We start from the raw sequence: 17,227 nt of genomic DNA on the forward strand, positions 1-17,227 counted from the left end.
GTTTCTTTGATTCATCATTTAGTAACATGTGCATGCTGGTATTTAAAAAAAAATCATATTGGAAAAAATAAAATCAGTGTAACCAGTTCCAATAACATTATGGGAAACATTAATGAAAATAAGCACTGGCAAAGCCAACAGGTCTGCCATTAGTGGTCAGCTATTTGGTTTTGTGAATAGGTGTCTAGCTTTGACATGGTTTTTGTAAATCTTTATTGTTGTGGGAGCTGCTAGGCCCTCACCATCTTAACAAACATTGGCAAAAAGCAAAAATATTGTGGTCTCAAGAAGCGCACCTTGTCACAGTAGTTCAGGGCACTGAACAAAACTACTTTATGTGCCAGTATGCTCCTTGTGGAAGAGTACAATGCTGTCACTCACAGTGACGTGATCCGATAAATGGAGAGAGAAAATTGTTTTTAATAAAAACACAAAAGTGCACACATAGTATAGGTCCCAGGTTAGTGCATTCTTTCGCGAATTCACAAGCAGTAGGCCAGGGAATCGAACTCCTAGAAAATATTTGTGAGCTGCATTTTAGCACGGGCAGATATCCATGTGAAGATTTGCTCATGTGAAAATCTTTTCTTTTTGTCCTTGTCAGGAATAAATTTCTACCATTTCTCTGTATGGGAAAGGATTACTTAAGAGCTGGTAAAACGCCCTAAAAACATGCAAGTGAGTATTATTGCACAAACTCAAAAGGGCATTCCAACCCTAGAACTATTACTTACCCTAACTCCAACCTCAGAATGAAGATCTGCCAAAAGATACCAAAATAAGGGAATTACTAGTATGCAAACCCTACTATAGTATGAGCCCTGGCATAATCAGAAAGGCTATTATCCTAGCACTTACATAATGAGATAACTACAGTAACATGTTGTCCCACTAGATGAGACCAAGGGTGGACAAGTGGATTAATAGAACAACCTGTCCCATGAACAGGAAGTAACTATTTTATAAAATTCCACACCTCTGTAAGAGGTACATGAAATTTGGGCGGGGGAAGTCTTTCACCAAAACAATTGTAAAGAATTCTGCTGAAGCTAAACTTGAGAAAAATAGAATGCAAGGACCAGAAGCCGCAACTGATAATGATTAGATTTGAAGTGATCACTCTGAAAGCCTATTGGTATGGGAGAGTCAGTGGTAAGTATTATAGCAGCTGCAGACTATGTGGCTTTATCCTCAGAATCATTACGTTAGTACGTTTCTGAAAGAAAACATTACCATGCCAGAAAAATTGTCTGTCATCTTCAAACTGATTTTCCTGTATCCTAGTGGTTTCTGTATTTAAATATTCTGTAATGTTCTTTAAAATGTTTGTAATAAATCGTTACAAATACCTTATTCCACCCCAGAACTCACTTATTGAGTCAATCCTTTCTTTTTTTACTGTGTTTTTGATATGACAATTTGCATCTGTCTTGGAAACTGAGGTTTAATACTGTCCCCAATAAACCCACCCATCAGTGAACTACTGAGGTGTGTTTTGGGGCGTAAGATTTAAGGAGTACACCACATCCACACCATCAGCAATTATCAAGTACCTTTACAATTATGTGGCAAATTATTTGTTGGAGCCATGATCACAGATGTAAGCATTAGTTGCTGTGACCTAATATACCAGGCATTTAATCCAATACAGTGTGCAGTAGAGTAGTTGTAAATGTGAAACAGAACAACCACCACATTGGCTCTACAGAAATGACAGTCAATCACCAAAATGGGAACTGCATCTCAAAAGAGCTTTATTTCAGTGGTACAAAGACTGGAGCTAATGGCTAAAATCACAAAGTAAACTAAATTAACCCATGCTTAAAAATCAGCTGGTTGGTTAAGCAATGTAACTGAATGAATGGATAAAGAAGTCAGAATTATTTTAAGAGTTGAAAATACAACAAGGTTTCAATCATTGATAACACATATTGTCAATGAAAGGCTATTATCAATCTCTACAGTGCCTACTAATCTTTTGGAATCCTCTCTTATTTAACATTTGCCTGTGAAAAAGAACATAAAATTGCATATGTGTAGTCAGCAGTTCCACTTAAATATAGGAGTACAGAATGTGTATTTAAAAATAACAAATGACAGAGTATATATACAAAATGCTTACCTGGCAATAAAAAAACAAAGTACATAGATCTGGTCAGGTCCAGCAAAGAGCATTACTGTGCTAAGAGTCAACTTCAGTAAAAACAACCATCGGATAACAGCATAAACACCATATTTTTGACATAAAGACAGGAAGTAGAGATTATTCAGGTGGGGCGCAATGTAAGCAACACCTGTGAACACAAAAGTCCATCAAAATGCATTAAAACCTTGCAATCAGACATTTGTATTAGTAACATGCAAGCCACCCTTTGTTTCCTTGCTCCTATAGGTTGCCCACTCCAAGACAGAAAAACATTATTTGGCTACATCGTGTACAACAATGTTTAAAATTACAAAGTTCTTGAACATGAAGGAAAACAAATTACAAAGTTCTTGAATATGAAGGCAAACTGAAAACGAAATAAAAACACACTGTTCACAAGAGCAATTGGATTATGCAAAGTAGTGCTCGTTTACATACCCTTAAATGTAAGCTCAAAACATTTAAATTAGAATATTCAAATACAGTTGTACCAATAGAAAGGACCATGCCCAAAGAACTTTTACTAATAGGGAATTGGACCTTTCGGGGCATATTCACAAAGGCATGTAGGAGTATATAAGAGTACTCCTGTAGGAAATCATTAAACTAACAGATAAGTACATACCATGCTCACCCATTGGTAGTTCTACTGGGGTATACTAAAAGTATACTGAAGTTAGTGAGGCGACTTGTTGCCAAGGCCTGCATGCTTCCCAATCGAAGAGTATTAATGCTCTAGGGATCAATAGGGTACCACAGATGGAGGACTGGATACAAGATATGATAGTTTGCAAAGAAAACTCAGAAATCTATTTGAGTACACTCCAGCATACATCTTGGCCAAGGAATATATGGTCCCCCTCTGATCTAACTTCTAGGATACAACAGGTGGGAATGTGGGACATGAAGAAAATCAAGAGCTGCAAGACTGATAGATTTAGGTCTAAGACTAATTGAGAACACAATACTGGGATTATCGGGGCCACGTGACAGGTGAGGTACTACGTCAGACTATTTTGCTTCTGAAAAGCATTACAAGTTGTAGGTGAGAAATAACGGCAACAGAACTACATTTTAAGAAACTGTACATCAGTGATAAGCATCTGTCTTTTGGAGCCTCTGTAACTTTAAGTAATGATGGAAAGATATTCATGTCATGTATTCCACTGTTAAGGTTACTGTTGCAATCAATAAAATTAAATGAAAATAAAAAACACGCATAAAACCTTTGGTAAATTAGCCCCACAGCGTCCGAGTCTTAACAACAGCACTTTTATCATACATTTAGTCCAACAAAGGTCAACATCCTAATTCAAAACAAAATGATATGTTCAATAGTTGTAACAAAAAGCCAGACTTGCTGCATTTCCCTGCGTTCGTTTATGATATATATTTATATCAATAGGGCCTTCACTGGGTTTAAACATTTGCAATAGTAAAAAGACTAGATAGTTTGCAGTCATGTTTAGTTAGGTGGACATTAGCATACAATCAGAATGAATGCATTCTGTCTAAACGTTCCTTTGTGGCATGCTTGCAGTTAATAGGGTGATTTGAGTTCAAGTGTGGTGCAATTCGAGGTACAAGAGAGATCTGCTGTTGTACAGAAGAGAAACAAAACTTCTCAAACAGTTCAGATATTTTCAGTCCTTCTCCACACTATTCTCTTTGTGGCTATTAACAGTGGTTTATCCAAGTTGTTTGGAACCCTGGATCTTTTCCTGTGCCATAGATGTGAGCAGAAGTAACCTTTGGCTTTATGATAACATTCTCCATAATAATGGTCCTACTACACAGCTGTAGACACCCATTTATTAGGAAATTCTACTAAGGAAAACAGTTACCAAAAATCTTGACGATATTTGAACATTGTGGGGCTGTAACAGGCAAAACAACCACGGAGAATGTGAATGTATCTTCTCTACTGACATACATTTTTATGCTAAGCTTATTTCTTAGTAATTTCTTTGGGGATAAGTTCCAAATGCTGCCTACTGTCTTTATATGATACCCACAAGCACAGCTGACACTAATTAATGCTTAGTAAATTATATCAGTTTCAAAAGGTTCTAAGAGTATACCGATAGCAAAATGTTATATTGTGACTCCTCCTCCATTACCCAAAGGATGGTTGATTTACCTTTATGTAGCTACATAACTCATATGTAAATGAGAATCCAAATAGTCTCATCCAGGTGGGCAATGGTGGCTAGCTCTGGTTTGGCCATTAGTGTGGAAAGTGATTAGCTATACTATGCCCTTGCTTGTGGAAGCTATGACATGTTTTGCAGAGCAGAGTGAATCATGTTCATGAGAAAAATACGGACATATATTCTTCGTAGACCACTAAAAATGTTAACGTTTCTTTAATTTCATTTTTCAGTCATGGTGCTGTCCAGACAGAGCCTTAATTTGGCCTATTAGGTGTGCAAGCCAAATTAGGTATGTATTGTTCTTTCAACAAGAAAGAGCTTAAGGTCCATGCTCTTAAGCACATATCTGTAATTTGGGGTAATTGAGTTTTGTTGTAAACTACAGCTTTAAAACCCCAAAGAACTTTTCTTTCTTCTGATTTTATTTCCACCATTTAAAGTGATAGCCATCTCTGTGTTTGACAGTAACAAAACATTCCTGTAATCAAACTTGTTTCCTGAGCGCTAACTTTTATTCCACAGCTCTGATGGGAGTTGATTCACACTAACAATGAGTACGGTTCCCCTATTGACTACCATTTACTGTTCCTTCATTTTCACTATAGTATTAACTTCAAACTCTGCTGTAGCACATTCCAAGCGATGTGTACAAACTCAATCGTTCCATTTGGCAAGGAAACTACAAGGTGTCAGTTATTGGAATTGGGGTTAGCAGCATGAAGAATATTAGATAGTTTGGCGTTCTACAGTTTTGCTGCACTAAGGTCTCTTATTAAGCAGTGCCAGCTGCTGCGTGATGGTTCTGGAATGCTTTGCTTATCCATGTTTTGAAATTTGCCTGTTTCTGGTACTTTCAAAACAAACATTGGCAATGCCAATAGACTTGGCTTTAAAGGAATGTCACATGGTATTATTTGTGTGGAAGCAAAGAACAGTAGAATAATATTGGTGTAGGTTAAAAGGTCAGTGACAGTTACATTGTCCAGCCAGACATCAAAATGCATGCTCTCCTCCCATCTGTGCTACCAGCAGAAAAAACAAAACAAATTATCTAAGACACTTTAATAGCACTCCAACGTCATGCATGTGTCCCTGTAAATTCAAGCTAAGGCAGCAGGATAAATAAGCAAAATTATCAGTGTGTTTTTATGGAAAAACACAACTTCTGCTTAATCAAAACATGTACTCCAGGCTCCCAACATTTGGGGGGAGCCAAAGCCCCTCTATAGTGATGATCACATAACTGTGTGGTGACAGAAGCACCTTCAAGCCACATCATGAAAACGTCCACACACACTGGCCTCTCTTTATAAGAGTCCTGGGTTTGGTCTCATAACATCTACAGTATTCACCCTTTTTCTCGTGCTGTTTTATGTAACATGGGAATGTGCAAGCCCAGTGGTGGTGAATGACACCACTTTAGTGACCAGGAGCAGCATTCTTATGTTAGATATAAATATCAGAGCTGTTGAAACTGACAAGCTTCCCTGGTTCAAGTTTTAAATGTCATCTTTTATGCCTGTGACTTTATTAACAAACATGTCACTTGATGTTATGCACAACTCGGTAGAAGGTCTAATTTCTTAATGCAAAATTTCAAAACCTACCAGGATTCTGCCACTGTTACAGAAGGGGCAGCTTGAAACACATGCTTGGTACCATGAAAATGATCAGAAGTATAGCAAGCATTTCCAAAGCTAACAGGACTTGTCTATGCAAGAGCTATTGGTTGTGCCAATGTGTTTTGCTGCTCAGCATGGCTAAAAGACAATGGCATAGAGGAGAGTGGTGTGAATTGTCGTAGAGTGGAATGGCGAAGAGTGCAGTAGAGTGTGGTAGAGTGTAGTGGCATAGTGTGGAGTCACTTTGGGGGGATATACACTGGAGTGGCACAGAGTAGAGTGGACTGGTGTAGAGGACATTGGCGCAGAGTATAGTGGTGTAGAACGCAGTGGCACTGAATACAGCGGAATAAAATTCAGTGGTGCATTGAAAGGTGCAGTGGCGCAGTGTGCAGTGCCGACCACATAAGAACCTCCTCCTCACTTCTTGAATTTCACAGGAGACTGAAGACCTGTCTTTTCGATTAGTCTCACTAGGCCCTATGTGTGGCTAGACACACACCTGCTCAGCATCAGGATACCCTTCCAGGTGATTAGTTCACTCTACAAATCTACAAAACAACATAACTGTATGGCAAAGCATGTGACACAATATTGCACCTTTGATTATTTTGCACAAAGCCCGAAGTCCCTCACTTTAAGTGGTAGTTGCCTCATCCAAGCCTTTCTTCTATCAAAATTCACCAATGCACTTGCACTTTGCTATGGAAGTGACAAACCTCTAATTTATTTGATTATATCAAACCACTTCTGGGTGGCATGAATTATGAAGAGAAGGTCAATTTTGGACTTTGAACTGGGACACTGAATGCAAGGCCAGTGTTTTTAAACGTTTTTCCTTGCTATTTTCCACAAGAATCAAAAACATTTCCTCCCTCCCAAGTCTCTCACAGCTCTATTTTACAGCAAAGAAATCACACTTTTTTTATTGTCCGAATAATTAAGTGACGATGTGATCTGCATATTTATCAAAAGTCAAGTTGGGTTGTGGGACCTACCCAGAAACAGCATCTCTGTCTGTCTGTTTAGGTCAACTGGAGTTGTCGGGATGCTAATAGCATTAGGATTGTAATTATGTTTGCCTCCCACAGGGCTGTCACATAAAGTACTGCTCCAAAATGATCATGCTACTGTGTAATGGGCAAAGAGATTCTTTGTTTTATCCCTTTTTCATTTTTCTTTCCCTTTTGATGAAACCCATTTTAGCTACCCTGACTAGATCTGGGAAATTGTATCTTGATATTGTTGTATGATTTATATTTTATTTTTGTGTATAGGGTATTATGGCTTACTGCAGAAAACAAAGATGATGAGGGGAATTCCATATGGGCGCCTTGAATTGGTTCCAGGAATGTGTCAGAACAAGGGACACAGCTTTGTGACTATAAAAAATTACAGGAACGTTTAAGAAAACAAATTATTTCAAACAGCTACTAGAAAAAGTTTAAATCCAAACGAATACAGGGAATACAAATTGATTCCCCAAACACAGAAGGAACTGGTTACTTTTAATTAGAGAAACCTAAGTAAAAGAAGGACATACATTTGTGCTGCTACAGTACACACACCAAATTCCTATTCATGCTGAGGTTCATTTCTTAACTTATATTGTGTTTCATGCAAAGTTCTGTGTATAAAATCAGTTTAATGCTTCATAATGTGACTAACCACAACCTGAAAGTCAATGCACATCAAAAAAACAAATTCATATTCCAGATGTTAATTTATAAGAAATACAAGTATTAAACATTCTTTTAGATTGATTCTCAATAACTGAAAGGTGGGAAAGAATGTCTTAATAAAGTTGCCAAATAACTAAAAGAACGCTAGGTTTAGCTCCGGTTTGGAATGTTCAGCTTCTAAAGAGAAACTTGTCTGTCCACCAAAGACAGAAATGACATTCTTCTATTTGAGTGTTGAAGGGTTACTATGGCAAGTTGCGCACACTGATAACTGGAGTTTTACATGGTTCCTATCAAGTTATTTTGTATCACTTTTTACTGTACTATTTAGTTCCTCTATTCCTTTAAACTAGACTTGGTTCAAAGTTACAAATAAAATAAATAAAATTTGCCCGTATTCTGGCAAAATCTTTGAGCAATGGATTAGTGAAATACCACTCATGGTGCAATAGAAAACGGTAAGCATTTCCATTTCCAGGCAAATACTGCACCTTTCTGGATTCAAAATTTCCATCTAAATATACACAGGAGACTGGAATCGCAGCTCAGGTACATTTGATTTTTCAGAATTCGCTGGTACCATAGTTGCTCCATTTTTCTTTCTCCTCATTTTTCAAGGACGTCATGCATACGTCATGCCTCTTCCACTGTTTAGCCCTTCCTGAGAGCCCCGACCAACTGCTTTTAAACATACGCACAGGCAATTTTTATCCATTTTTTCGGGGCTACTTTTTTATTTTTAAATGGGCGACTGTCCTGACACACATTAGGAGCGCTGGTGTTTTAATTAGCGAGAAGTGCTGTTTTAATCTTTTAAAAACCCATGCTGCTGCCTGCCTCTTGTTTGCCCCATGGCTGTGCTCACAGGGGCTACAGCCATCACTTTCTCCTTCAGTGCCGGCCGAGACCTGCAGCCTCCAGCTCCGTCCCCTCCCATCGTCCCAGCACCACGCCTCCGCAGGGCTGCGGCCAGCAAGGCCGCTACTGTCAATTGGCTTTCTGCAGCTCATCCAGGGTTGCTGCATGGTTGCGCTCTGCTTTGAGATGATGTGCCTCAGCAGCTCCGACCCTTCTGGTTCTCAATTGCTGCCTGTATCCATTTTTGTGCGTCTATTTTAATTTAGCATATAAATACCTATACATATCCGCAAAGCTGCATAGAGGCGACCAAGCAGTTGTGGAGTCTGGAGAATGCCCGGGCTGTCTCTGGAAGGGCACCAAGGCAGAGTCAGGCAGAACTCGACATGATAGTGACTGTGCCCAAGGCCAAGCTGCTGGCCAGAGACACCGCCCCATAAGTGGCTGTCTGCACCAACCTACCAACACGCTGTGTAGGTAAATAGTCTGTACATGCTACTATGCACTCTTCTAAAGCCTCTTCTGATGCCCCCTTGATGCACTGATTTAAATCATTCATGCATTCATTCACCCACTTGCCTTGGCATGTAGGCAGCACTAGACAGGGTCTCAGAGGACTGCCGCATTACTTTTTATTCACTTACGTGCTGTAAGCCTGCTAGTAAAGCAGCGACATTCATACAACAGAATAATGCCTTGAAATCTGCCTCCTCTGTAGAAGGGATCGGGGGTCTATTTGTTTAAAGTTGCCTTTTGACAATACTTCACCAAAGCCTCCATGCTACAGTCTTGGGCTCTGAAGCCATTCACTTCAAATTAGGCATTATTGTAGTCAATGTTTAAACATATTTGTTGGAATATAAAGACACTTTTAATAAATTGACACTTATGGGCAGCGCTTTATGAAGGAAACAATTTTTACAAGGCAACCAAACTCAAGTAGTGTCAATAATAAAGTGCTTCTTGCAACTCCCTAATTAAGCACTCCCATTGCTGAGACCTGTTGGCTATGCCAATGCCTTATAATCTATATCAGAGGGCTACTGATCCCCATTATGAAATGTACTGCTGTACATTAAACTCAGAACTTCATACTGACATCCCATGTGTACTTTGTGTGCATATGTGTATGTTTTGTGTGTGTATATAGTATGCTGTTATATAATGTTATTAGTTTTATTAAGCGCACATCTACCTATACTGATGTCCTTGAAGGAAAGTTAAACACGGCAGAAAAAAGTGGCTACATAATCAGGTCTTCAGGGCTTTCCTAAAGTGCAGCAGATTTTGTGCTTTGCATAAAGATAACAAAGGGTGACTAAGAAGGCACTGCTGCCAGACCGAGCCCAGCTGAATCTGGGTACCGAGAGCAGGAGGAGGACTGAAGGGTGCAGCCCAGAACATAGCGTGTGAACTTAGTCCTAAGTCAGGCCAGACCAGAAAGAGGATAGGCTCTATGAATGTGATAGATAGACTTGAAAGCAATCCTTTTTCCCACTGGGAGCGATTGCAGAGTCTAAAGCAGCAGAAGATGAAGCATGCCAAGGAGGACAAACAGCAATCTTGGTTCCTGCTTTTTTAATCTGCTGATGTATGCACAACGGGCCTGACACACCCACAACAAGGGAGCTGCAGTAGTCCAGATGACTCAACATACTCTCGCAAGATTCCAATAACTACCAATTTCAAGCAGGGATGTGTGTTAGCCCTAGTGTTATTTCACCTCTTCCTGGCAGACCTCACCCAAGATCTCGATGGCAGATAATATTTTCCTTTTAGGTGGGTCAACAATTTACTACACAGATAACCTCCTATACCCAGAACAACAAGATGCAAAACAATTGGAAAAAAACAAAAGTGTTAACTTTTAGCAAAAAACTAAAGCCAGTTAGATCCTGGAGTTCGATAATCTCAATCACATTAATTAAAGGAAACAAATATAAGTACCTCAACAGTGGCATAAAGAGTAAATTAAATCCAAGCCGGATCCCTCTTTCAACCTTTCTTTACTCGAAGAAAAAGATAGAAGGGTACTTGTTTCTCCCACTATTAGAGGTATTAAAGCAAAGTTTCTGGCAACTTTTGCATTCAGTAGTGATGCCCTTCACGGTCATGACTCCAAGGGGCTGAAAACACTGCTTCTCAATTTGTACAGGCAGCTCTTCCGGCTTCCTCGAAATGCCTCGCAGGCCATACAAGGCTAGAATTTGAGCTCATAAAGCAAAAGTATGCACAACAAGAAGCTTTTGTCAAATTCTGCCTGCAGGAAGCTGGTTGTTTATATAGTATATCAAAAAGAGATATGCTGTGTAAAGAGTCCAGGTATCCTCTTAACAGTGGGCACGGCTTTCCTTAAAAACCCCAAGTGCTCTATTTGTGGTAGGGTGGTCGAGCAGCTTAGGCTAATCAAAGGGGAGTGTTTGACATTTGCCGCATACACACAGGTAATAAATGACACACATTCTATAAGGAGATCCACACCAATTTAGAAAAATAACACGTATTTGTATTTATTTATTAAAACTAACAACTTAGTTATTGGGTAAGTACTTTAAGTTAGCAGTTTTAAAGTATACAGCAAATACCCTTGCATTGACTATGTGGTAATGTTATCCTTTGGTAAAAGAAGAATATACTGCATACGGGTACTTGGCAAAGACTTACAAGTCTGTTCTTCTGGAGTTAAGGTACGTATGGGGCAAGGTCTAAGGCAGCACCAACAGGTCACCTAGGTCAGCTCTGGGGCATCCGGGTGCAGAGGTGCTTTTCAAAGTAGGGTGCCATAATATTATCCTATGGGAAAGAAACATATACTGTATATGGGTACTTGACAACGACATGCAGGAATGTTCTTCTGGAGTCAAGGTAAGTATGGGGAAAGATCCTGGGCAGCAACAATAGGTCACTTCGGGAGGCACTAGGGTGTCTGAGTGAAGGGGTGCTTTACAGTGTCGGGTGTCCCATTCACTTTAATAGGAAATGGTCCTGGGGAAAAGAGGCTGCAAGTGGGGACTGGGTGAAAAGTCTGGCTGAACCCAAAGGTGGGGGGTTCAGGTCTCAAGCGTCTTGGGCACACAGGGCCTCAGTCGGTCCAGAGCAACTCGGGTTGGGGGCGCATGTACAGTGATGCTTTGTCCAGCTGTGACATTTTGTGAAGACTTCTTGCGGTTATTGGTTCCTGCACAAAAGAGGCTGCAGGCAGTGACTTGGGCAGGCATTCGGGCAGGGGGGCTCAGATGCAGTGGTGCTTTTTGTTGTCAGGTTTTCCACGTTCCAGGGTTCTCACAGTTCTTCCTGGGTGCCGGCAGGGGGCTAGCTGGGAGATGCTGGTGGTCTCTGAATTGCTGACAGTCCTCCCAGGCTTTTGGAGGCAGGGCAGCTGCAGGACGCATCAAATTTGGTGCCACTGTCGAGTGGACAGCAGGCAGGCCAGCAGGGTTGGCGCCAAGTCAGTTGCTGCTCCTCAGTACTTGCTTTTCGCAGCTCTTCAGTGTCCTCCTTTTTTCTTTGGTCCAAGAATCTTATTTCCTGGTCTCAGGGAGGACAGTGTAGGGTAGTAGCCAATGGGCTACGTACCCCTGGGGTCACTGCCATCCCCTGGGTGACCAATTCTTGTGTAGAATGTGCATCACCGTGTCCCAGAGTTCTTAATTTCACCACAACCAAGATGGTGAAATCCTAAATTTCACGTTCACCTCAGGTATCTCACTCTAGGGTTGTGCACCTGTCCTATTGCCAAATGGGCCTCAGGGCAGGGGAGGCATCCTCCAGATCTGGGGAAAGCCAGGCTCGCATATCAAAAGCGGTGTCTTATACGAAGCTCCCTGCCTTGACATGCTAATTTACTAGCCTTCCTGCTGGAGGGGGTGTAGACACCTCTTGCCAGAGCAAGCATTGTTTCTGATCTCTGAGAGTGGGTCTCTTACCTTCTAGGTGGTCAGAAACTCATCTGTGGTACCAGGCTGGACCGGACCAGTCAGCCAGCACACTCAAGGACTAGTAGGGCTCCGGGGGACCTCTCAGCTACCCTCTGGGTGCATGTATTAATAAATCCATCACTGGAATCAGTATGAGTTTATTAATATGAAGTGTATGATACCATACCACATATGTTTAAGTGAAGCCATTATGTAGCCAGGTAACTCGGTTTGACCTGTGGCCAGTGCATACCTTAAGATGGCTTCCCTGTTAACTTGTAATATCTAGTTATAGAACTGGACATCACAGGGGCATATCTACTCATGCAGATATGTCCTCGCATAAAATATTATGTACCCTGCCTCAGGGCTCAAAGGCCTACTGTAGCATGGACTTAATTATACTAAATGCAGTGACTTTGACATGGCACACAAGAGTGTGTCATGTCATGATTTCACTTCATGGTTTGCACCATGTTATGTAGCCCGCAATGGCAGTCTGTGTGGAATTTGTGTGTGGGTCCCTTAGTGTGGCATTAGATATGCTGCAGCCCTGCACGACCCTCTTTACTGTCCACGTTCTAGGTACCAGGGGTACCATTTACAAGGGACTTAGAGGGTTGCTAAAGTCCTTTGCCAATTGTGTTACAATAACACATCACCTTGTTTTAAGACAAGAGCACTGGCACTAAGGTCTGGTTGGCAGGCCTCAGTGTACTGTCAGCATTGAAAACCAGCACCCAGTAGCTCTAAAGGGGTCAAAACGTGGGGGGACATCTGCAAAGAAGTCCAGTTTCTTACACTACCAGAAACTGAGAAGAGCAAACGAGAACACCCTCGACCAAAGACTGTGGATCGACTGTCAAATAACTCAAAATATAGCCCTCATAGGGACTACCCCTGGTCTTCTTTAGATAACTTGCAAATTAAGAGGCTGTGGGAACTTCCAATGCCTTATCAAGTCTTTAAGAAATACGTCAACAATAGTGTGCAAGCTCTAACACGTCTGGAAAATAAAAGTGCATTCTCAAAGCAAACTTATTCTTGGATCATAATTAATTTTTACAAAAACCTGGTGAAACAGACCTACTTAGGTTCCAGCTGGTCCCCCAATGTGAGCACAAATTTCTTGAGCTTGCATTTGGGAGATTTTCCAACATTAGACCTGTGCCCAAAATAGTTTGCAAAAGGAAACAATAACCTCTGCAGCGGTTGTAACCAAGCCCCTGAAACAGTTATACACATCATCTGCACCTGGACAGCATTCCTGAACAAGCGGCAAGATCTTCTGCGCCGCCGCCTCAAAATTCTGGGAGTGCGAATGTGCTGACAAGTAGTTGCATGGTTCGAAGGAGGAACTACATGACTAAATATTAAGACAATTAAATTCCTGACCTGTGTTGTGAAAAACATTTTCCATTTAGAAATCCAGATGACAAAGCCAATCTTCTTAAAGGAAAACATCCAGCTCCTTCTAGTAAAATAAGAGTATTGTATGTTCCCCAGATGAACCCTAAAATTATTAATGCACTTTATGCCTACAGCATCTTATTCATGTCACATTTATAAAAATGTTATACTGTAGTGTTAACATATTGTGCCTTTTACACATTTTACTGGAGTATTTTTATGTTATGTTTTTCACTAACTAAGCTTACAATTAAATAAATTCAGTTTTAAGACAACTCCACTCAACTGGACCACTAAATGATGAGCAGTCATTGGGAAGTGGCAATATTTTTCTCAGTACCTGTAGCAGCAAGCAGCATGTAGATGGCAGGTGGTTAACTTATCTTGAAAAAGAGAGGTTAGACTCCAGAAAAAAAGACCCAGGTTTTTCATGGATTTCATTGAATCAGGTGAATGTAAGCTAGAAATAAGATGGAAAGGGTCATCTGGGCATACCCTGGCCACTTAAGCAACACAAAACATTAATGGACAGAGTGCGCCCAAAGTGGTCAGGGTATGCACAAACATGGATCCTTTGTTCACTGTGCCACTGGATTCAAGCTAGCCTGGCTGATGAGGGATGATACATTGAAACCGGTCCCAGGATGCTTGTTCCCAGTCCAGGGAGGACCTGACCTGGCAGTTTGACCTGGACTGTTCCCATAGGGAGCACGGCCAAGACTGATTTGCATATGGCTGGGTCCAAACTGGGGTGACGTAGCGAGCAAAACAACAATGGATTAAATCCAGATCTGTGACTGGGGGTGAAAGTTTGAAAAGTTTCGACACTCTGTCCATTATTTTATTTTGTGGAGAAGCAGTGCAATCAGCCCAAAGTTGGATAGGGAGGTTTGATCTGCATTGAGTGTTTTTAATAGGGTAAGATAAGTGCCTTTTTCAAGTCCGATGGCACTAAAGCATTCACTAAAGAGCTGATGCACACATCCTGCAAAAGATGTGCAAGCTCAGTGTTGGCAGATTTCTACACATTAGGTGGAATCTTATCCAAAGGCGATTCAGAAGCAACTGACCAAGCAACTGAGTTAAACTGTTCCATATCAAGAGGAACAAAATGATCAAAGCATGCAGCTGTAGATATCTCTCCAATCTCTGTGAACCCATTGGGGAGAACTCGCAGACCATCAATATGATCCCCCCCCCCCCGAATACCTAGAACAAAATAATTTAGATAACTGTTTACAAGTAAATATTGCTGAAACAAAAAATTAAAACAGCATATCTGGTTGGCAATTATGTTGTCTAATCACTTGAATCACAGGAGGAACCTAGCTAGACAAATCAATGGAGGAACTGGGCCACTGGAAGAATATGGGTTCATACAATAGCTTCAAATTTAAGATTGAACTAATTTCTTTACTTACATCATTCACATTAAATGAAGTGGAGTTTAAAAAAAACTCATCAAAAGTAGCATGTATTTAGTTAACACATTTGTAGTGCCAGATCCCTCACCATCATTTAATAGAAATGTTAGGTGTACATTTTTTGCCTTTCACTTAGTAGGGACGGGATCTTCAGAAACCCATTGACATATGGAAGGGCCAAACTTGAAATGATTTTGTTGTAGATGCTGGGTGGCAAACAAAATAAAATAAAAAAATAAATATAAAGAAAGATTTGGTATGCATCTGCAAAAGACTTAAATATATTAAGAAAAATATGTCTAATGATACCCCACAGCATGACTGGGATTGTGATCTATATAAGAACCACATTTTGTAGTATTAAATGTTAGGTTTATGGTAATGCTGAAATGCAACAATTATAATGCAGTTTTAAGGTTGACAAAAAAATCTATTATACTAGCATTAGATTTTAATTGACAATACATTAAAAGAACAATTTGCGTTTCATCATGAATGTTTCTCTCTTGATAAAGATGTTTTTTTAAATCATTTCATTGTATTGAATTTTAACTGTGGAACTAACATCTTTTTAGATTCTGTAATTGGAGGGTGGAACTTTTTAAAATATTTTTTATGGGCATATATGATTTCATATGGTCACACAAATCATTTTGTCACATTAAAGTAATGAAAGACATTTATTTTTACTGATAAGTATTATGTGTCTTGCTTACCAAGTAAAAACGACCCTGTGGACAATGAAATTCTGTCTGATAGCAAGTGTTCCAGAAAGAGGGGGAAAAAATTGTTGTTAAAGTGACAGTGAAAAACCTGTGGGGAAAATAGAAAATAAGTATGTCAGAAGGGTACGCCTTTCAATTGCAATTAAGTGACATAACTAAAAAAAATATAATAATTGTATATGAAGACAGACATAGCTTTGGTTAGTGAAAGTGGGAATAAGTTTACAAAGTTGGTTTTTGGCAGTGAACATAATCTATTGATTATGCCCAGCCATGTCACTGAAAAACATGAGAATAACTTAACTCATTGTTGTTAACTCTTCAGGTAACTTAATTCATTTTCTATGATATCTGGAATCCATGACATAACTGCTTATAAAACAAAGCAGTTTTGTAACCTGCCAAGCATGTCACTTGTTGAAAAATATAACTAACTTTTGCTGCTCACGAGGAAAACCCTCAAAAGTGCTACGCTCAGAAGGACTGTGATCATGTGGGAACTAGTTTTCATCTATCTAATGGGGTTGACAGGGCATGAATAATTTCTTGCTATCTGTATCACTATCTCTACCCTTCATGAATTTACATTCTTGCATTTTGCTGCCATGCTGGATTTGGAACAATCTTTTTAAAAACAATTCTGTTCTGTGTGGACACTATCAGTACGAGTGTTAGGCTGCACTCACCTTGACATTACATTAAAAAAAGCTCTTTTTGTGGACGTCAATATCAGATTGACTGATTTACTCTATAGAAGAGGTTGGGTGGCTTGTATGTTAATCATTAGAAAATATCAAGCTGTTCGAAATACAGTGTTACCAAGAAGGAAATGTATTATTCTGCAGTACAGCCCTTTCAAAGATGCATTGAGTATCAAGCAGTACGATTCTGAGAAAACCAAAAAGATCTTCAAGGAGATTACATCAACATACTTTTTAAACACAGACTGGGCCTTTAGGCATCACTGTGGACATCAGAAAACTACAAAACAATGGTGTACAAAGATTATTTGTGCTTTACTAAGGTACAACAGCTGACATTAAATAGTTTAAGAAACAAAATAAAACTACTTAATGGCAATCATATGTTAGTAGCTACTTCTGACTGTACATTTACATGCTGCATATAGTTTTGTCATCTAGTGTTGGGCTTCCAATATTGTAAGTAGTTTTTTCTCAAACGTTGTATTCCAAAATGACTCAAGGCTACACCACCCTTAAGAAGGCAAAGCCTCTGAACACAGGCTCCAAGTGTACTTTCCCTACTGTCTAATGTTTCAGTTTCCAATGA

General features: G+C 39.9%; 1 protein-coding gene across 1 annotated transcript in view; it reads right to left on the minus strand.

Annotated features, from left to right (window-relative positions):
• The window catches only part of MFSD13A (major facilitator superfamily domain containing 13A), a 168,336-nt gene that overhangs the window by 37,936 nt on the left and 113,173 nt on the right, over window positions 1–17,227 (minus strand). The window contains exons 6-7 of the mRNA XM_069239515.1: window positions 15,929–16,025; window positions 2,123–2,294 (exon numbers count right to left, since the gene is read on the minus strand). Of these exons, the coding sequence (XP_069095616.1) occupies window positions 2,123–2,294; window positions 15,929–16,025 (269 nt within the window). The remainder of the gene's footprint in view (window positions 1–2,122; window positions 2,295–15,928; window positions 16,026–17,227) is intronic.

Source organism: Pleurodeles waltl, chromosome 6 (assembly GCF_031143425.1).
Source record: "Pleurodeles waltl isolate 20211129_DDA chromosome 6, aPleWal1.hap1.20221129, whole genome shotgun sequence".
Taxonomy (NCBI): Eukaryota; Metazoa; Chordata; class Amphibia; order Caudata; family Salamandridae; genus Pleurodeles; species Pleurodeles waltl.